Raw genomic sequence first — 23,293 nt, 5'->3', positions numbered from 1 at the left:
ACTGTTTCTTCCTATATCTGTTTAATTAATTCTATTATGTCATCCATGATCTTTATGAAACACCAATTGTTATCTTCTACTCTGGAATGGCGAACGCCTTTATGGTACTATGTAAGCCACATTGAGCCTGCAAATAGGTGGGAAAATGTGGGATACAAATGCAATAAATAAATAAATAAATGTTGCGTTTGTAAAGTATGTTATAGGAGAAGAAAAATGGAGGCTATTCAAATCCTCCATCTTTAACACCAGCTTTTGAACTAGCTGAAAACTGATTTTACTGATTGATTGATGGATGTTAATTTGCTGTACTGCCCCCTTGACACAAACCAATAACCAACCTAGGTCATAAGGCACTGCCCAAACAGGGTCCAGTCTATCTGTTGACCCTTATTTCTCCGTATATCCCATCTAGGTCCCTATGCTGGGCCCTCTCCTACCCGCTGCTCTCGCCTGGAGTCTACCCCACGTTTTTCTGCCATAATGGGGAAAGGGAAATGGGACTTGATATACCACCTTTCTGAGGTTTTTGCAACTACTTTCAAAGCGGTTTACATATATTCAGGTACTTATTTTGTACCTGGGGCAATGGAGGGTTAAGTGACTTGCCCAGAGTCACAAGGAGCTGCAGTGGGAATCAAACCCAGTCCCCCAAAATCAGAGTCCACTGCATTAACCACTAGGCTACTCCTCCACTAGCAACATTCCAGGTAGAAGCCTGCCCTTGCAGGTCAGCAATGCGGCCGCGCAGGCTTCTGTTTCTGTGAGTCTGATGTCCTGCACGTATGTGCAGGACGTCAGACTCACAGAAACAGAAGCCTGCGCGGCCGCGTTGCTGATCTGCAAGGGCAGGCTTCTACATGGAATGTTGCTAGTGGAATAGCAACATTCCATGTAGAATCTCAAATAGTAGCAACATTCTATGTAGAATCTACAAATAGTTTCAACATTCCATGTAGAATCTCAAATAGGGAAAGGGAATTGGGACTTGATATACCGCCTTTCTGAGGTTTTTGCAACTACTTTCAAAGCGGTTTACATATATTCAGGTACTTATTTTGTACCAGGGGCAATGGAGGGTTAAGTGACTTGCCCAGAGTCAGAAGGAGATGCAGTGGGAATTGAGCCCAGTTCCCCAGGATCAAAGTCCACTGCACTAACCACTAGGCTACTCCTACACTCATTCCACCAATAAGAGCCAACCTCATCAGTGATGTCACAATGGCTTGATTGCCCGATACTTGGCTCACTTCTGATATTGTGATGTCATAAGGGAAAGGGGGAAAGGAAAATGGGACTTGATATACCACCTTTCTGAGGTTTTTGCAACTACTTTCAAAGCGGTTTACATATATTCAGGTACTTATTTTGTACCAGGGGCAATGGAGGGTTAAGTGACTTGCCCAGAGTCACAAGGAGCTGCAGTGGGAATTGAACTCGGTTCCCCAGGATCAAAGTCCACTGCACCAATCACTAGGCCTCTCCTCCACTGGAGCAAAACAAAACATCCAGGGTTATAAGTTGGACGTTTTGGTCTAGACCTGTTTTATTAACAAATAAGAAATTTTTGAATTTTTAAAAATTTTTTAAAGTATTTAAATGGCCTCAGCGATGTCCATTGCCATCCAAAATGATCATAATGGCAATGTTACACGACATCCATCATCTTCATAAGCCCACTTAAGTTGCTCTTTATTTATTATTTCAAAAACTATTATTAATATCATGTCAACTTAGCTTCTTTGTCTTAGATGTTCATTTCTTCTAACTCAGGGGGGAATGCCCGACATATGTTTCGCCCGAGACCAAGCTGTCTCAAGGACCACCCCCTAAGAATTTTTAGCGCCAGCTCTGCCCTGAATTAGTGTTGTATTATTAACAAATAAGCCACAAAAAAATGCCCTAACTGACCAGGTGACCACTGCAAGAATAAAGGAATGACACTCCCTTACTCCTTCAGTGGTCATCGACACCCTCCCACCCCGCAAAGATATAAATATACCAGCCTCTATGACAGTTTCAGATGTTATGGCCAGACCTATTAGAGCAACAAGCAGGTCCCTCAAATAGCTTAGTGGTCAATGCAATGCACTGTACAGAAGGTGACCCAGACCCATAATCCACTCTATTTTAGTTGTGATGGAAAGTGTCAGCCCCCTGCCCCCCCCCCCAAACCTACTGTACCCACATATAGGTGACACCTGAAGCCATGAGGGCTATTGTAGTGGTCTATAGTTGTGTACAGTAGGTATTTTGTGGGTTTTGAAGGGCTCACCATACAATATAAGGTGGTAATGGTGAGATGTGTACCTAGGACCTTTTATGTCAAGTCCACTGCAGTGCCCCCTGTGGTGCCCCACATCTCTGCTGGGATGCCTGTGTGGCCAGTCAGATAGGAAAGCTGGCTCTTCCTATGTCCCAATGGCTTCATTTTGTGCGTTTTTCACTTGGACTTTTTTTTTTTTTTTTGTAAAATGGTACAAAAGGATAGACACACTAAGCACAACATCTAGGAAATGGCCATTTTCAAAGAAAAAAGCTAGATGTTTTTCTGGTTTGAAAATGGTCGCTGTTTGATTTTTGGACGTTTTCAGCAAACCGCCCATAATTAGATTTAGATGTCATATCGAAAATGCCCCTCCGCATTTTAAAGGAATGCAAGGTGCCTACATTCCTTATAACTGGGTATCAACGTGTCATCTTCTTATGCACATCGAGACCCAGGTATGTGCCGGCTGTTTCCAACGTTAAGCTAATCTATTTGATAACGATGACCTGTGAAACTCATATAAACAATAAACCTTTAAAATTAGCATTTAGCTTATTTCACTCTGTTAATGTATTTTTCATTGCTCGGGTGTTGATCCCCACTTTGTGTGTTATCTGATGGGTAGAATACAAAAACGTAAAACAAACAAATAAATCAATCACGGGAAACCAGGAGTGTCTTATTAATTAATCCTAACTTTTAAAAAAATGTCTGTTGCAAATTTTTAAAATACAGCTCTAAATGCACCCTGAAGATGAAAGGCTGACACGATGGGACATTTCAAAGATTGTTTTAGGAAGATAGTTGACATGATCAATGTAATTGCTTCTCTGAAAGCTCTTAATTAAGTGATAAAAGACACAGTAGCTTTCAAGCCCTGTCAAATCTTCTACTTTTCAAATGTCAATCCAGGAAATGAATTTGTCAATTCATTTTGTACTGAAATAAAAGGAAGCCGAAAACAAAATGACAAAGTACAGGAACATCTGAAGGGCGTGGGAACGTAACACAGTTCACGGGAAGAGAGAAATATATAGCTGAGAGGAACCTCAAGAGGTCACCAACTCCCATTCACAGAACTTCTCTGGGTATGTAGGTTTTACGCAGGGGACTTGAATGTAAACCATCTACTGTAGACTTAGCTAAGAAGTGCTGATTTCTGGGATCAGAACATGGTGAACAGAGGGCCAAGGGTTCATACTGGGAGCGGGGGGGGGGGGGGGGGGGGGGGGGTGGAAGGACAAAAGAGAGGAAGGGAGCTTGAGCAAAGGGGGTGGACTTCTCTTAGTGGCAGTCTGTCCTGCACTTGTAGACGAAAAGCCCTAGCTGCGATTCCCCAAAAGAATGTGGGAGACTTTGCAAGAATTCATTCTACTTCCTCAGAGCAGGAAACACTGAATATATACAGTTTCTTCCTCAACAACTGATTGACTAATTTGCTTTTACAAATCTCCAAGAGTGATCGTTCTACCATTTGCCTGTCCAGCTATTGTAGGTTGAATAAACTCTACCTTATGGCTGAGGACCATCTAACTACAATAGCAACGAACTGTAATATAGTAAACAATGTGATACAAGTTTTTTCCAGTAGCCCAAGTGTATCAAGTAGCTGGACTGGTCAAAGGTCTTTTACCAAAAATAATCTCATCTGAATATCTGTTTAAGCACTATCTAGTGGTGCAACAGGTTTGAGGTGAAAATTAAATCAAACACTTATTGGGATACCACTTTAAAAACATGACCACTGCTATCTATAACCATTTGTCACGTGTCAAAGAAGAGCGACCAAAATGATAAAGGGGATGGAACTCCCAAATGAGGAAAGGCTAAAGAGGTTAGGCCTCTTCAGCTCGGAAAAGAGACGGCTGAGGGGGAGATATGATTCAGGTCTACAAAATCCTGAGTGGTGTAGAACGGGTAACAGTAAATTGATTTTCACTTTTTCAAAAAGTACAAAGACCAGGAACACTCAATGAAATTACATGGAAATACTTTATAACAAATGAGAGGAAATATTTTTTTCAATCTCTGGAACTCATTGCCAAAAGATTATATGTTAACAGTGATTAGCATATCTGGGTTTAAAAAAGGTTTGGACGAGTTCCAAAAGGAAAAGTTCATAGTCTGCTATTGAGACAGACATGGGAAGCAACTGCTTGCCCTGGGATTTGTAGTATGGAATGTTGCTACTCTGAGATTCTGCATGGAATCTTGTTACTCTTTAGGATTCCAGAATCTTGCTATTCTTTGGGGTTCTACATGGAATGTTGCTACTAATTGGGTTTCTGCCAGCTACTTGTGACCTGGATTGGCCACTGTTGGAAGAAGGATACTGGGCTAGATGGACCATTGGTCTTGCCCAGTATGGCTACTCTTATGTTCTTATGTACAGAAATATCTTGTGCCTATTCTGCATTTTGCTTGTATAGGTCAGCAAAAACCCCACACCCACTGACCCATGGAGTTATGCAGGTGCTGGCTATATTCAGTGCCGGTACTCGCATAGCTAACCGGGCACGTAGGCCCACTTATGAAGCAGTCCTTGCTTTCTCTGATTACCTATGTGGGTGCTGAGACTAAAAACTGGCATAATTTCGGGGTCCCGGCCTATAGAGCTCTGTATTGGATTCTCTCTCTTTTGGGAGTAATCTTAGATTCTGATACTTTCAACAAGAAGCGGAATATCAGGGTTTTTTAAACTGGATTTTGGATAGCATTCTTGCTACGAGACTGGTCAATGGCACAGTAAAATGCATTTTTAATTTGCAAGAGGATGTGTACGTACAGGTGAAGCGTGCATGGGGCTCCCACGTACGCAGAATACTAAAGGTTATGCGAGGGCCTTCTCACCCTGGAAAGCAGAGGCTGCTCTAGATAGCCACATCACATGGAAATTTTATATTGTTTTGGTCTACGAGGTAGGCTGCTGTCTCATAGTGAGGGAGGGCTTCTATTCTGGCCTGGCAGGTGAGCTGGCATAATTCGAACTCTTTTTTGTCTTACTATTACATTTCCTGACAGCAGACGGAAGGTCAATAAAGACATTCTTCCTTTATTCATATTATTTTGTGGAATTATTTATTTTATGTTGTGTCATGCCTTTAATTATTTTTCATAAGTACCACTTAGAGGTTAATTCTCTAAGGGGCCCTCTTACACAGTGGTGGGAAGGCCTAACATAGGCAGGAAGCTGGAAGTTACATCAGAGGGAAGGCTCTGGGGTTGGCGAGAACAGGCCGTATGAATCACTGCTCGCTGGTACCGATCGCTAGAGAACAAAACTTTTAAAAGGTACACTCCGTTCCGGCCCAAATTAATCTGGCCAAACTAATAATTGACCCTCAATTGCTGTGGCACACCGGTTGAAAAACGCTGGTTTAGATTAAAAATACCAAGTTGAAATTTCAACAATAGTGAGTAGAGAGATTTGGTAGCCATATTAGTCCACTTTTAAAGGTAATCAATAGAAATAGAACAAAATAAAACATGGAAAAGAAAATACGATGATACCTTTTTTATTGGACATAACTTAATACATTTTTTGATTAGCTTTCGAAGGTTGCCCTTCTTCCTCAGATCGGAAATAAGCAAATGTTGATAGATGACAGTATATATAAGAGAAGCATTATCTGGTATTGACACATTCATGGCGGAAATATCTGGACTTATAGAAGGGATTCTGAAACCTTTCGTGCACAAGACAAACAGCTTCATACAAGACACCACAGATTTTCTGAATAAATTGAAAAACATCAAGCAGTTACCACCAGGCACCCTTCTGGTCACAATGGATGTAGAATCACTATACAGTAACATCCCCCATGCAGATGTGAGAAACTCCTAAAAACATCCACACTGGACCATCAATACTCACCGGACACTATCACAGAATTAATCAAATTTATTGTAACTCACAACTATTTACGCTTTAACAATGATATCTATCTACAAATCATGGGCACTGCGATGGGCACCAGGGCAGCACCCCAATATGCCAACCTCTTTATGGCTGAGCTGGAAGATACATTCCTGAATACATACCAGACCAAACCTCTAAAATACTACCGGTACATCAATGACATTTTTATGATTTGGACTGAGGGGGAAGAAACTCTGAAACAATTTTACAATTCCTTCAATACATGCCATCCTATAATCAGATTCAAAATTGACTACTCCCCAGAAAAAGCCAATTTTTTCGACACCACAGGCTCAATCAGCAATGGCTATATACAAACATCCATATACAAGAAACACACAGACAGATGCAGCTACCTCCATAACTCCAACTTCCACCCTTCACATACAAAAAGATCCATTATTTACAGCCAAGCCACACGATACCATCGAATCTGCTCTGACCCAGGAGATAGAGATAGACACCTCAAAATCCTGACTGCATCCTTCGAACAGAAAGGCCACAACCCCAAAATAATCTCCAAGAATATTGCCTCCTCCCTCAAAACACCCAGGGACAATCTGCTACAGTACAAGGGGGAAAAAAGCAACAGACAGAATCCCCCTTGTAGTGACATACAACCCAGAGCTAGAAAATTTGAGAAAAATCATTAAAAAAATCTACAACCACTACACCAGGAGGATGAATTACTGAAAGAGATATTCCCATCCCCAACAGTGCTGGCTTTCCGACAGCCACCCAACTTAAAACACAAACTAGTGAGAAGCAAGCTCCCGATAGAAACTCAAAAAGAAGTGAGTGGCACACATCCTTGCAATATATCCAGATGCAAACTATGCCAAAACATTTCACAGGATCCCACAGTCATTCACAGAGGAAAAATATTCAACATAAAGGAATCCTTCACATGCTCATCTTCCAATGTGGTATATATCATTCAGTGTAAAAAATGCAATGAAGGGTGCTACATTGGAGAAACAAGTCAGATGCTACATTTAATTTACATGGACATCATATGAAAAATGCCAGTACCAACCAGGATGTCACCTCTGTGGGACAGCACTTTACAAAACCCTGTACCAGTGATTTTATGGTAAGAATACTGAAAGGGAACTTTAAAACAATACAGGAACATAAGAATGATTAAATATTTTGACACCCACCAGACAGGACTTAACAAAGATCTGGGTTTTCTAGCCCATTGTAAACCATAAAATTGTACTGCTTCGTCACCCTCTTCTCTTCATGCATATCTCCCTGTCCCTCATCCACTCAGCTCACCCTGTCTCTCACCTAACCCACCCTCATCCTGTTAGACTGTCACTGAAATGCTTTGATGTTTCACAACAATAGTGAAGTAGCAGGACCAGTCTTGTGATAAAAGCTGCAAAATCTCACAGCTCTTACTCAATGTGGCATGTGGGATGTGGCATGTGGAATGTGGCATGTGGGAATTGTTGCCAAACACTGCAGATTTCTAACTCTCACCCCATAGGGCTTCTGTTGCAGACCCCGTGCCATTTTGGTAGAATCTTCTCTGTACTGCTTCAATTCTGTCCACATCCTTCCAGAGGTAAGGCCTACAGAACTAGAATTCTCTCTAATCACCTGTTCAACAGTATGATCACTACATCTTTTCTATTAATTGATTTGATTTGCTTACTTTATTTTTTGTCTATTAGATTGTAAGCTCTTTGAGCAGGGACTGTCTTTCTTCTATGTTTGTGCAGCGCTGCGTACGCCTTGTAGCGCTATAGAAGTGATAAATAGTAGTAGTAGTAGTCTCTTGTAACCAGAGCTAATATTGTGATGTCATAATGCCTCAGTCCACCAATAAGAACCAACCTGATCAGTGATGTCACAATGGCTTGATTGTCCTATACTTGGCTCACTTTTATTACATAGCTCTTTGAGCAGGGACTGTCTTTCTTCTATGTTTGTGCAGCGCTGCGTACGCCTTGTAGCGCTATAGAAATGCTAAATAGTAGTAGTAGTAGTACTGTGACACTGGTCCTGTGGCAGCAAGAGATGACATTTTAAGAAGGAGTCTTCTGCTGCCGGTGGAGGGGACGGTGACTTGTTCGTGCCATCAAGAACTGCAGAAATGAGATGTGCCAGGGGGTGGAGTGGGTGGGGCTTGAGGCATGTCCTAAAATTTCCCTCTCAAAAATTAGGCCCCTCTGCTGTTAGTTTCCTGTGGGTGTGGTTTAATTGTGGATCACCATATCAGCAGTCATGAAAATGAGGGGGAATGTTCTCTGTACAAGAGATCTTTGCATTTTCTCCCTCCTCCCACCACTGGCCCACCCAATTTCCAGAGCTCTTATAATGCAGGCAGGACTGGGATTTGCGTTACAAGACGTATGAGGAGAGACTTGCGGACCTGAACATGTATACTCTGGAGGAAAGGAGAAACAGGGGTGATATGATACAGACGTTCAAATATTTGAAAGGTATTAATCTGCAAACGAACCTTTTCCGGAGAGGGGAAGGCGGTAGAACGAGAGGACATGAAATGAGATTGAAGGGGGGCAGACTCAAGAAAAATGTCAGGAAGTATTTTTTTCACGGAGAGAGTAGTGGATGCTTGGAATGCCCTCCCGCGGGAGGTGGTGAAAACGAAAACAGTAACGGAATTCAAACATGCGTGGGATAAACATAAAGGAATCCTGTTCAGAAGGAATGGATCCTAAGGAGCTTAGCCGAGATTGGGTGGCAGAGCCGGTGGCGGGGATGGTGCTGGGCAGACTTATACGGTCTGTGCCAGAGCCGGTGGTGGGAGGCGGGACTGGTGGTGGGAGGCGGGGATAGTGCTGGGCAGACTTATACGGTCTGTGCCAGAACCGGAGGTGGGAGGCGGGGCTGGTGGTTGGGAGGCGGGGATAGTGCTGGGCAGACTTATACGGTCTGTGCCCTGAAAAGGACAGGTACAAATCAAGGTAAGGTATACACAAAAAGTAGCACATGTGAGTTTATCTTGTTGGGCAGACTGGATGGACTGTGCAGGTCTTTTTCTGCCGTCATCTACTATGTTATTATGACTGATCCTCAGGAGTGCTTTTTTCATTCCCTCTTTTTTTGTGTCTGCTGAATTGACCCGAAGAAGGGAAAGACGTGCTGGAAAATACTGAAAAGATGGAACCCCCTGTCTACAAAACAAAGGCCTAAGTGCGGTGGGAGAGTTGCATTTATAATATACTGTATAAATCTGTGTCCTATTAAACAGGGGAATGAACATTTAGAAATGTCGATGTAGCATAAACAAAATTCATTTAACAGTGATGAGAAGCTGCTGCCTCTCTCTCAGCAGCTCTGGCTATTCCATTATGTCACTAAAAGTGCTCCCCACTGGCGCTCAGTGGAGTTTCCATTACTGCACAGTGAAATGTAAATCTGCCACAGCAGAGGAGCAGGGCTTCCTCTCACGGTACTGCATGCCTTCATACTGCCTCATGCTGCACTTCTCTGCAGTGCTTCTTTCAGGCCAAGCTAAGATAAGTCCAGGGATTGGAATTATCTGTTTAAAAACTTAATTATCTAGAACTAATTTTCATTAGCTAAAATGTTGTTTTCTTGATAAGTTGAGCAGTATGCAAAGAAGTTGGAGGCTATGTGTCCAGGACAGACAGGGATGATTTCTCGAGGAAAGGGATCAATTAGGTGAGCTTGTGAGAGCATCATAGTAACGTAGTAAATGACGGCAGAGACCTGTAAGGTCCATCCAGTCTGCCCAACAAGATAAACTCATTTTACATGGTATGTGATACTTTATATGTATACTCGAGTTTGATTTCTCAGGGCACAGACTGAGAAGTCTGCCCAGCATTGTTCTTGTACTAAAAGTTCTGAAGATTCTGGAATCCTCAAGAGTTACAAGATTCTGGAATCCCAATTAGTAGCAACATTCCATGTAGAACCCCAAAGAGTAACATAGTAACATAGTAAATGACGGCAGATAAAGACCTGCACAGTCCATCCAGTCTGCCCAACAAGATACTTTATATGTATATCCGAGTTTGATTTGTCCTTGCCATTCTTAGGGCACAGACCATAGAAGTCTGCCCAGCAGTGTTCTTGTACTAAATTCTGAAGGTAACGTAAAAGCCCCTTCACTCCAGCCCATCCCTATCTATTCAGTCACGATCAGGGCATAGACCATGGAAGTCTGCCCAGCTCCCGTCTTGTTTCCCCAATTACCAGCGTTGCCACCCAATCTCCGATAAGATTTCACGGAACCATTCCTTCTAAACAGGATTCCTGTCGTTTCTTTCTTTACAACATCCGTAAAATCCGCCCCTTTCTTTCTGAGCACTCTACCAAAACCCTCATCCACACCCTTGTCACCTCTCGTTTGGACTACTGCAATCTGCTTCTTGCTGGCCTCCCACTTAGTCACCTCTCCCCTCTCCAGTCAGTTCACAACTCTGCTGCCCGTCTCGTCTTCTGCCAGGGTCGCTTTACTCATACTACCCCTCTCCTCAAGTCGCTTCACTGGCTCCCTATCCGTTTTCGCATCCTGTTCAAACTTCTTCTACTAACCTATAAATGTACTCAGTGTACTGCTCCCCAGTATCTCTCCACACTCGTCCTTCCCTACACCCCTTCCCGTGCACTCCGTTCCCTGGATAAATCCTTCCTATCTGTTCCCTTCTCTGCTACTGCCAACTCCAGACTTCGCTCCTTCTGTCTTGCTGCACCCTATGCCTGGAATAGACTTCCTGAGCCCCTACGTCTTGCCCCATCCTTGGCCACCTTTAAATCTAGACTGAAAGCCCACCTCTTTAACATTGCTTTTGACTCGTAACCACTTGTATCCACTCGCCTCCACCTACCCTCCTCTCCTCTTTCCTCTACACATTAATTGATTTGTTTGCTTTTTTTTTTGTCTACTAGATTGTAAGCTCTTTGAACAGGGACTGTCTTTCTTCTATGTTTGCGCAGTGCTGCATATGCTTCGTAGCGCTATAGAAATGCTAAATAGTAGTAGTAGTTTATCCCACGCATGTTTGAATTCCATTATCGTTTTCATCTCCAGGGCTACCTTCTGTCACTTTGCGAGTTAGGTGGATTGCAATATTTTTCAAGAATACTGCCAAAGGGTCCAGGCAAAACACAGAAAAATTGCATGATACATTATAATATTCAAACACTAATGTGAGCTCAGACATACATTAACTTACATTGAGCCTTTGATCAAAATATTACAATATGCTTCTTTTTTTCATTAGAAACCCTGCCACCTATAATCTTTGTCATGAGCATCCAGTGCCTTTAAATTGGTGTCAGGCCTGACCACTAGGCAGACTACACATTTGTCTCGGGTGGCAGAGGGCAGTCACGGCTATCAATGTGTCTATGTACATCATTCTCCCATCCCCCCCCCTTCAAAAGGTGTTCAACAGCTTCCCTAACTCTCTCTGCAGTGGGACCAGCATGTCAGTCAGTTTGCCAACACAACACTCATTGAACCCAACAAGAAAACTTGAAGCAGGGAAGTAAAATACTCGGAGTCACAATCAACCGCAACCTTACCCTTGAGAGCCAAGTAAACTCCGTAATAAAGAAAGTGTTCTACTCAATGTGGAAACTTAAACGATTAAAGCCATTCTTCCCAAGAGAAATTTTTCGTAACCTAATACAATCAATGGTCCTAAGCCATGCAGATTACTGCAACGGAATATACGCGGTATGCAAAGAACAACTCACAAAAAAACTCCAGACTGCCCAAAACACAGCAGCCAGGCTGATATTTGGTAAAACACGATTCGAAAGTGCCAAACCCCTCCGAGAAAAGCTGCACTGGCTCCCAATCAAAGAAAGGATCATCTTCAAAATCTGCAAATCTGCACTCCAGACCACAAAATTATCTACGGCGTAGTCCCAGGATACATGACAGACCTCATAGATCTACCAACCAGAAACAGAATCAGATTATCACGATCATACCTAAACATACATTACCCAAATTGTAAAGGATTTAAATACAAAACAACTTGCCGGGTATCTGTGACCTGGATTGGCCACTGTTGGAAACAGGATGCTGGGCTCGATGGACCTTTGGTCTTTCCCAGTATGGCAATACTTATGTACTTATGTAACTTACACATCCTGCTTCTCCTACATAAGCGCACAATTATGGAATGGACTCCCAAAAGCTGTGAAAACAATTCATGACTATCTAAACTTCAGGAAATCACTAAAAACCAACCTCTTCAAAAAGGCTTACCCCACCAATCCACAGTAAATCCCCACACCCAGCAACACAGCATAACCAATGATCGTACTGGACAATATACAATCTACATTCCCTTCGACCCTCATGGTGCCTGATGCACACCTACCTCATTAGACCACAATATAACCTGTATTTGTTATCAAACGAATTGGCAAAGGGCTCTCCAGTACTATGTAAGTCACATTGAGCCTGCAAATAGGTGGGAAAATGTGGGGTACAAATGTAACAAATAAATAAATAAATAAAGAGATGGTGGACACTACGGAGGTAGGGGGGTAGGGAAGGGAAGATGGGATTCTAAATGTGGGGGCAGGGCCTTGAGCTGCCTAGGGGAGTGGGGATGGCAAAAAATCTGAAGGTTTGCCTAGGGTGTCAGATACCCTTAGACTGACCTTGCTTGGGGCTGCCATAAATGATCAGCAATTCAAATAAACAAATTTCCAATTTAAATCATCTGTATCACTGTTGTATGTATAGGCCCTGTAAAGAAGTGTGTGTAGCTAAGAGTTACAGCAACTCTCCAACTGGCATTGCTCTCATTTCCAGGGCTACGCCTCAGAGCAGCTAAAAGCGACAGAGAAATGAAGACACGTCACCTTTCAACAATTTGTGAGTTTTGGATTAAACAATAAAACCACAGACACACAGAAAAATAACAAGTATTGAAATTTCAGGGATTCCCAGGCCAAAAAGGGCAGACAATTCAACAATAAAACACAATTAAAGTCTTATAGTCCATGACAAAAATAGGTTTGGATTCTAAAAGCAGGGACAGAGAGTGAAGCTCAAGCACAGACTCCTTTCTTTCTATGGAAGGCTAGCAGAGATGGCATCCGTCTGATAAAATGCACGAGCACTCACCCACTCCTTACAATTTCTACCATCATCCCAGGTAGTGGTACAGCTCATATTTTACAGAGGGATGACGCTACTTGCCATACCCTCTGGCCACTTCTTGCTTATTCACTTCAAGCATTTAAGCGGCCAGGTTCGACACCTAGATGATTAAATGCCCCATAACTGGCTATCCGGCAATATTCAGCAGGAGATATCGGAATATCTTCTGCTGAATAAGTACCATTGCCATACTGGGACAGACCGAAGGTCCATCAAGCCCAGTATCCTGTTTCCAACAGTGGCCAATCCAGGTCACAAGTACTTGGCAGAAAAACATAGAATAGCAACTTTCCATGTAGAACCCCAAAGAGAAGCAAGAATCTAGAATTCTAAAGAGTAGCAAGATTCCATTCAGAATCCCAAGTATATAAGCATTACCATACTGGGAAAGACCAAAGGTCCATCGAGCCCAGTATCCTGTTTCCAACAGTGGCCAATCCAGGTCACAAATACCTGGCAAGATCCCGAAAAAGTTCAATACATTTTATGCTGCTTCTCCTAGAAATAAGCAGTGGATTTTCCCCAAGTCCATTTTAATAATGGTCTATGGACCTTTCCTTTAGGAAGCCATCCAAACCTTTTTTAAACCTGCTAAACTATACAAGCTGAATATCACTGGTTAGCGGCTAGCAGCTAGCCATTTATATCGGCCGACATAACCAGCTGCCGATTTTCAGCCCCACTTTAGCGGCTATATTTGGCCGTGTGAATATGTAGGATATCTCTGGCTGGTTAGAAGATAACTGGCTAAGTCTGAATATTAACAAAGCTGGTTATCTTCTAATCGGCCAAACTCAAACGCGTGAAACCATTCTTCCCGAGGGAAACATTTCGCAACTTGATACAATCAATGGTACTAAGCCATGTAGACTACTGCAATGGAATTTATGCGGGATGCAAAGAACAAATTATAAAGAAACTTCAGACCGCTCAAAACACAGCAGCCAGGCTTATATTTGGAAAACCGCGATTCGAAAGCGCCAAACCCCTCTGAGAAAAACTGCACTGGCTCCCAATCAAAGAATGTATTGCTTTCAAAATCTGCACCCTGGTTCATAAAATTATCTACGGCGAAGCCCCGGGATACATGACAGACCTCATCGACCTACCAACCAGAAACACAACAGGATCAACACGAACATACCTAAATCTCCACTTCCCAAGCTGCAAAGGACTCAAATACAAATCAATCTATGCATCCAGCTTTTCCTACATAAGCACACAACTATGGAACGCATTACCAAAAGCCGTGAAAACAACTTATGATCGCCTAAACTTCCGGAAATCATTAAAAACTAACCTGTTCAAAAAGGCATAACCTACCGACCCAACGTAAATGCCTGTACCCTGCAACACAACGAAAACAAAGCTCGTAATGGACATATGTGTCTGTACACACGAACCTTATTCTACCACAACATTACTGTATTTGTTCATACCGGAATTGGCGAACGCCTTTACAGTACTATGTAAGCCACATTGAGCCTGCAAATAGGTGGGAAAATGTGGGATACAAATGTAACAAATAAATAAATAAAATATTCAATGTCGGTCAGTGGAAATAGCCCGTTATTGAATATCTGGGTTCAGCGGTTACCGCGCCTGAGTAACTCCTGCGGTCTGAATATCAGCCCCTTTACCTAATTTGGCATGCTTCCTTCTCTCCATTATACTATATAGAATTGGCAGCAATATTATCAACTGGATCAAAAGCTTCATCACCACAAGGTCCTACCAAGTCAAAGGAACCACAAATATATCATCCCCATGGTCATCAAATGCGGGGTACCACAGGGATCTCCACTTTCCCCAATACTCTTCAATCTTATGATGATCCCCTTGGCCAGGTTACTAACCAAACATAGCCTTAATCCCTTCATATACGCAGACGACGTCACCATATTTATCCCCTTTAAATCCAATTTAGCAGAAATTTCCGATAAAATTACTACTGGCATAACCACCCTAATTAAATACAAAACCTACTATGCATCCAGTTTCTCCTTCTTGGGTAGTTAACTTTGGAATGCTCTACCTAAATCCATCCGAACAATTAATGACTAGCTACCCTTCAGGAAAATGTTGAAGACACATCTCTTCAAACAAGTTTACCCTAACGACCCAACTTAATCCTATCAGCCCACCTACACTACTCCTGCTCTGACACTGCCACCGATTATACCTTTGACCTTCTCCCAATCTCATCATACTTACTATGTAAGCTGCATTGAACCTGCTATGTGTGGGAAAGCGTGGGGTACAAATGTAATAAATAAATAAATAGAAGATTTCTCTTTCGACCTGTAAATCATGATGACTATAATTCACAATGAAAGTAAGCTATAACAGGCCTGTGCCTGAAGAATAATGTAACGTTAGAACGTGAATTGCCTTCCACAACCTTTGCACTTATTCCTATTTTCTGTTTCATTACAATCTCCTTTGAAAGGTTATTCTTCTTGCTTTTTCCAACCTAGCTCACACAATTCTATTATACAATATTTTCCTAAGTTTTCTCCTACTTTCCCTGCCCCTGCTGAATCACGTAATACCGTGGCCTGCCCTATATGTGAGACAAGATGGTATAACTCTCTTCCAAGTAACTGGTTGTGAACATATAAAGGACGCTCCGAGCTGTAACCCAAACCTAGGATGGAGCTCCACTTTCCCATTTGCTGGTGCAGATTACTAACTGACGGCACCACTGGCCAGTGACTTTGCATTAAATAAAGGAGCACCAAACTTGGAAATAATAAGTGAGCACTTGTTGTTCCTCTGATGAAGCCGTGGGTGAAACGGGTCCCCGTTGGGATCTTCATTTGAGGTAAGTGCTTTTTTTTTTAAATCCCGCTTAAACGCATAAAGTTATACAAGATTAGTGGACATTCTTGCTTTACTTTTTGAGTTTTGCATGGTTTTGCACTTGGAGGTTTCTGGCCAGTGATTGGCTTTAGCATGTTGGCAGCAAAGTATTAATCAGGACAGTAATATGATATTGTGTTCCTAAGCAACAGGCTTCTGAGGTCTTTTTCTTCATTCTTTTGTTCTATAACATTTACCTGCTTATAATCGAACGAGAAAAACGCCCAAGTTCCGACCTAAATCGGGAGATGGACGTTTATCTCACAAAACCGAATAAAGCGGTATAATCGAAAGCCGATTTTTGGACGTTTTCAACTGCAATCCGTCGCGGATGCGGACAAAGTTGATGGGGGCGTGTCAGAGGTGTGGCGAAGGCGGAACTGGGGCGTGGTTATCTGCCAAACAGAGATGGGCGCATTTCACCGATAATGGGAAAAAAGTATGCGTTTTTAGCTAGAATTTAGGACACTTTTCCTGGACCCTGTTTTTTCACGAATAAGGCCCCAAAAAGTGCCCTAAATGACCAGATGACCACTGGAGGGAATCGGGGATGACCTCCCCTGACTCCCCCAGTGGTCACTAACCCCCTCCCACCACAAAAAATGATGTTTCACAACTTTTTATTTTCACCCTCAAATGTCATACCCACCTCCCTGGCAGCAGTATGCAGGTCACTGGAGCAGTGATTAGGGGGTGGAGTGGACTTCAGGCAGGTGGACCCAGGCCCATCCCCCCCTACCTGTTACAATTGTGCTGCTTAATGCTTAGTCGTCCAACCCCCCCAAACCCACTGTACCCACATGTAGGTGCCCCCCTTCACCCCTTAGGGCTATAGTAATGGTGTAGACTTGTGGGCAGTGGGTTTTGAGGGGAATTTGGGGGGCTCAACACACAAGGGAAGGGTGCTATGCACCTGGGAGCTCTTTTACCTTTTTTTTTTTTTTTGTTTTTGTAAAAGTGCCCCCTAGGGTGCCCGGTTGGTGTCCTGGCATGTGAGGGGGACCAGTACACTATGAATCCTGGCCCCTCCCACGAATAAATGTCTTGGATTTATTCGTTTTTGAGCTGGGCGCTTTCATTTTCCATTATCGCTGAAAAACAAAAACGCCCAGCTCACACATTGTTGAATAAAACATGGGCGTCTATTTTTTTCGAAAATATGGTTCGGTCCGCCCCTTCATGGACCCGTTCTCGGAGATAAACGCCCATGGAGATAGGCGTTTTCGTTCAATTATGCCCCTCCATGTATACTTTGAGTGCATAGAGTTCCACAGTGGAGATCTGGTGTCGTAATGTATAACTTTTGTGGACTTAGTCCCTTTTTCCGAGTACCACTGGACTTAATTCATATATACTTTGCTTCTCTTCTCTTTTTCAAGATTCCTCTCTAACTTGTGACCAGCACACACTGTTCACCCTAGCCATGTCCTGCAGTGGTTACATATATCTAGAGAGGTCCAGAAATTCTCATAAGAACTAACCTTTCTTATCTCTGTGCATGCCTTCCAAAAGTTGTTCCTTCTTGGATAATTGTTCCATGAAAGACTGACATTCTGCATCCTTACTGGAGACCAAGTCCTTGTGCTGCTCACGGCTCTGTTGAAGGTAACGGCGAAGCTTTCTCTCTTTGCCCTCCCGCTCTTTCGCTTCTTCACACAGCCACTGCAACTTGGTCTACGGAGACATAACATCTCATAATAAAAGGTAGAGATGCATGCCCGTGCACAAAGGTACATGCAAAGGGGTAAATTCTCTAAAGGCTAGCAAAATTTAGATGCCAGGATGATGCATGCTAAGTGTGAATTCTATAACAACAGCTGTGCACACAACTGCTGCTCTAGAATACTAGAGCAAGTCCACATTTACACGCTTACGTTTCGGCATGAGTACTTACACCAGCTCAATGGCTGACTTAAATGCTTGCACATAGCTGTAGACTAGTGATGGCGAACCTTTCAGAGACCGAGTGCCCAAACAGCAACCCAAAATCTAATTATTTATTGCAAAGTGCCATGCCCCCCTCCCCATCGCCCCCCTCTCTCCCGTCCCTCCGAGTTTCAGGCCCCCTCCCTCCCTCCCAGTTCCAGAGTTGGCCCTCCCTCAATCCCCCCGAGTTCCAGGGTCCCCCCTCCTCCCTCCCTCCCAGTTCCAGGGTCCCCTCCTCCCTCCTTCCCTCCCTCCCTCCCTCCCAGTTCCAGGGTCCCCTCCTCCCTCCTTCCCTCTCTCCCTCCCTCCCAGTTCCAGGATCCTCTCCCCCGAGTTCCAGGGTCCCCGTCCTCCCTCCCTCCCAGTTCCACAGGATCCCCTCTCCCTCCCAGTTCCAGGGTCTCTCCCTCCCCTCTCCCTCCCAGTTCCAGGTCCTCCCCTCTCCCTCCCAGTTCCAGGGCCTCCCCCTCGCCCTCCCTCCGAGTTCCAGGGTCGTCGTCTCTCCCTCCCTCCCTCCCTCCCTTCCTTCGAGTTCCAGGCCGCCTCCCTCCGTCCAAATTTTAAAATCTCTTGACTTACCTCGTCGGGGTGAGGCCTGGGACTGAACTGAGAGGGCCCAACTTCTTCAGCTGACACTCCAAAAGGCACCGCAGGGAGCCATCATGCACTGGCTGTTTGGCTCTGCAGTCACTCCTCCTCTCGCCTCTCACGTCGCCCCTGGAGTAGAACCCCGGAGGAGCGCAGTGACGTGAGAGGCAAGAGGAGGAGCGGCTGCAGAGCCAAACAGCCAATGCGTGATGGCTGCCTGCGGTGCCGGGCTTCCTTTTAAAAACATTTTTGCTTTTGCTTTTTGTAGCTGCCACTGCTGCGAGCGCTGCCATTACAGGCAGCTCCGCTCCGCTCCGGAACGAAGGATGGAGGGAAAGTAGCTGGGCGCGCCCTCTCTGGCATGCGTGCCATAGGTTTGCCATCACTGCTGTAGACCATTGCATGCATAAATGATAGTATCTATAACATGAATGCCCCTAACCCGTGCACACCCCTCCCGTCCACAACCCCTTGAAGCTGCGCTCTGGAACTTGAGCACACACCTTATGGAAGAGCGATACAGGGCAGTTACATGCATAATTGATAACTGGTGCTAATTAACAGTCAATTATTGAATTACGTTACGCATACAACTAACCCTATTCTATAGCATTTTGTGTGCTAGTCAGACATTTGAATGTGCAAGTTTATAGAATTATGGGGAACGTGAAGTGCAGCAGGACACTAACAAGTCAAAAAATATAAGAACATAAACATAAGAACGTCAGAATAGCCATACTGGGTCAGACTGATGGTCCATCTAGCCCAGTATCCGGCTTCCAACAGTAGCCAATCCAGGTCACAAGTACCTGACAAAAACCCAAATAGTAGCAACGTTCCATGCTACCAATCCCAGGACAAGCAGTGGCTTCTCCCATGTCCATCTCAACAACAGATTATGGATTTTTCCTCCAGGAACTTGTCCAAAACTTTTTAAACCCAGAAACCCTAACTGCTGTTACCACATCCTCTGTTTTAAAAGTATTTCCATGTAACTTCCTTGAGTGCCCCCTAGACAAAACATTGTGAGCAACATGAGCCAGACATCCCATTTCTGATCTAGATGCCTTATGCAGTTTTCATATTTTCAGCTTAAAATGTATCTAAATTTAGGCCTGCGGTTCATTTTAGGAGTCTAATTTAGGTCCTATCATTTGCCCGAAATCTGTCCCTGTTTTTAGCCACTTGGTAGGTTCATAAATTTAGGAGACCAATGTAAATTTTGGAACTCAGCCCAAGTAAATTTTCAAAGAGGCCAATTACAAGCCTACTCCTTAAAATTAGGAGCCTAAACCCTTTAAATTTCAGCCTCTGCTTTGTCCTCCAAGTTTGTAAACGGTGGAAGAGATACATGGGGAAATAAAGCAATTAGGGCGACTTATTAGGAAGCAAAGGAGGTTCTTTTATATTAAAAAAAAAAAAAACACCTCACCGTCTTTTGAAAACTGAGAAAAGAGCAAAGCAGAGCAACTGTTTGAACTAGCTACAAGATCATATCTGTGGCCATCTCCAGGGCAAAAAAAGACACCAGTAAATAATAATGTATGATCTCTCTGAATGCATCTGATATACAAAGAAAGAAAACTGCTCCCCAGTATCTCTCCACACTCGTCCATCCCTACACCCCTTCCCATGCACTCCGCTCCATGGATAAATCCTTCTTATCTGTTCCCTTCTCCACTACTGCCAACTCCAGACTTCGCGCCTTCTGTCTCGCTGCACCCTACGCCTGGAATAAACTTCCTGAGCCCCTACGTCTTGCCCCATCCTTGGCCACCTTTAAATCTAGACTGAAAGCCCACCTCTTTAACATTGCTTTTGACTCGTAACCACTTGTAACCACTCGCCTCCACCTACCCTCCTCTCTTCCTTCCCGTTCACATTAATTGATTTGATTTGCTTACTTTATTTATTTTTTGTCTATTAGATTGTAAGCTCTTTGAGCAGGGACTGTCTTTCTTCTATGTTTGTGCAGCGCTGCGTACGCCTTGTAGCGCTATAGAAGTGATAAATAGTAGTAGTAGTAGTCTCTTGTAACCAGAGCTAATATTGTGATGTCATAATGCCTCAGGCCACCAATAAGAGCCAACCTCATCAGTGATGTCACAATGGCTTGATTGTCCTATACTTGGCTCACTTTTATTACATAGCTCTTTGAGCAGGGACTGTCTTTCTTCTATGTTTGTGCAGCGCTGCGTACGCCTTGTAGCGCTATAGAAGTGATAAATAGTAGTAGTAGTAGTAGTTATTTGTCTGTGTGTGTATATGGTATCCGGCAAGTACCCACCCGGACAGTTCCCACCCACCATTTCTCCCCGAGACAATTCCCACCAAGGACTTTTCCAACCCAGTCATTTCGCACCCTCTCTAGCCTTTTGACCACTACTACTACTATTTAACATTTTTAAAGCGCTACCAGGGTTACGCAGCGCTGTACAATTTTAACACAGAAGGACAATCCCTGCTCAAAGAGCTTACAATCTAATGGACAAATGTACAGTCAGTCAAGTAGGGGTAGTCAATTTGGGGCATTCTCGATTACATGAAAGGTATAGAGGTATAAAGGTTAGGTGCCGAAAGCAACAATGAAGAGGTGGGCTTTGAGCAAAGATTTGAAGATGGGTAGGGAGGGGGCTTGGCGTAGGGGTTCAGGAAGTTTATTCCATGCGTAAGGTGATGCGAGGCAGAATGGGCGGAGCCTGGAATTGGCGGTGGTGGAGAAGGGTGCTGAGAGGAGGGATTTGTCCTGTGAGCGGAGGTTTTGGACCATAGCATCTTTCTTGTGTTGGGTCCCATAAGACCTGGTAATTTTTTATAAACCGCAATCAGTGTGTCATTTTGAGGGGCTGAATCAGGTTGAAACTTAGTTGGGGGTTGTGGGGGAGGGGGGAGAGCATGAACTGCAGTTTGTATTTATTTATGACATTTATATCTCAGATAAAACATGAATTAGGTTGAAACCTAGTTGGGGGCGGGGGGGGGGGGCATTGCCGCCCGCCCCTCCCCCCAAACTCCATATCAGAGATGTGTAAAAGATAATGTTGTGGTGGGAGGGGATGAGGGGGTATGCCCCCCCCCCCCCCAAACGATCTGGAAGAGGAAAGGGAGGGAGATTACTTGTCCTAGTATGTTTGGCATTGTTTGGGTTATCGGTGGGAATTGTCCGGTGGCAACTGACCTAGAACCTGTGTATATACATGTGAATACCTGCTTCTTAATAATGTCTTTGTTTTCAGGACATGTTTGGGAAAGGACAGAATCTATACATGTGTGGCCGCATGCACATCCCGGAAAGAAGGCTACATTTATTCTGTGTGGAACGTCACAACTCAACATGAAGCTAGGGAGCCTCAGAAACGGTGCATGGCCATTCTCCTTGTGGAGAAATTATCAATAGAGAAAGTTATGAAAATAGAGCCAATTGAGGGCGTCACTTTTAGAATTTAAAAAGAAGTGAACCATAATTTGCTTGGTATCCATCAGCACCAATCTGATAGAAAATGAATATAAATTATCATATCAATGGTACTATACACCTCAGAAAATATAACAGAGTTATAAAATGTGGGGGGGGGGGGGGGGGGGGGGAGTTTGAGGAAGGGGGATGGGGGGAATTGAGTAATGGAGGAATGTAATAGATAGCGGAGAGTTTTTGTGGGGTAGGGTATGGAAGTAAATATCTATGTAGGGTGGCGGAGTTATGCTTTTGGAGATTACATGTATTCTTGTTGGGGGTTAAGGAATTGTTATTCGGAATGGGACTACAAAGGAAAGGGGGGGGTTGGGGAGGGAGAAATCGATGATTAGATGTGAATGTTGTGTTATGTTTATATAGTGACAAAAAGTTTTTGTTATGTGTATTTCCTAGTGTTTTGAGGTGGGTCACATGTACTATTAGAGATTTTCAATAAAAATCATTGAAACGAACAGAGTTATAAAATGGGAACTGAGTGTCCAAAGGCCCAACAGATCTGAAGGGAAAACTGTTCAACTGATTGAGAGAATATGGCAAGGGCCGAGGAGGAGCCTCTGTATGAAAAAAGGTCTTTTGCTCAATGACAGCACACAAGAGGAAGGTGGAGAGACTTAGCATCCAGTGTCTTTTGTTGCCACAGCTGTGCTGATCTCCTTAGCTGCCAGTTGGAAAGAAACTGAAATCTCTAAGGTTGAGAAAGTACTGAAGAAACTTGATTCTGTATATTTAATGTCTAAACTCTTTTAGATCCCTACTTCTGGACGCGGGCCTGGCCTGCATTGCTCCCTCCTTGTGTGTGCGCTCCCCCTCGCTCTTCTATCTAAAATTGTAGCTCAGCCTAGCTTACTCTTTCTGTTCCATCAAGTTATTTTTTTCACTGTTTTTACTTCTTTTATCTAGATTGTAAAGCTGCTCAGATAATATGTTTGATGGGCGGGGTAGACAGTCTTGAATAAACTTAGAAACTTAACTGCGACAGATCCACCTTGACTCATTTCTGAAGATTTGGGATGCACGTAAGAAATGGATAGATATTTGAGGAGTTATGGGGGGGGGGGGGGGCAATCACAGAACCCTGAATGTAGTCAAATAGAGAAAGATGTAAAGGAATGGGGGGGGGGA

General features: G+C 43.7%; 1 protein-coding gene across 1 annotated transcript in view; it reads right to left on the bottom strand.

Annotated features, from left to right (window-relative positions):
• The window catches only part of CEP128 (centrosomal protein 128), a 524,271-nt gene that overhangs the window by 280,683 nt on the left and 220,295 nt on the right, over positions 1 to 23,293 (bottom strand). The window contains exon 18 of the mRNA XM_030215382.1: positions 17,664 to 17,856. Within this exon, the coding sequence (XP_030071242.1) occupies positions 17,664 to 17,856 (193 nt within the window). The remainder of the gene's footprint in view (positions 1 to 17,663; positions 17,857 to 23,293) is intronic.

The sequence above is a fragment of the Microcaecilia unicolor genome, chromosome 9, assembly GCF_901765095.1.
Source record: "Microcaecilia unicolor chromosome 9, aMicUni1.1, whole genome shotgun sequence".
Classification (NCBI taxonomy): Eukaryota; Metazoa; Chordata; class Amphibia; order Gymnophiona; family Siphonopidae; genus Microcaecilia; species Microcaecilia unicolor.
This window is presented reverse-complemented; position numbering and strand designations above follow the sequence as displayed.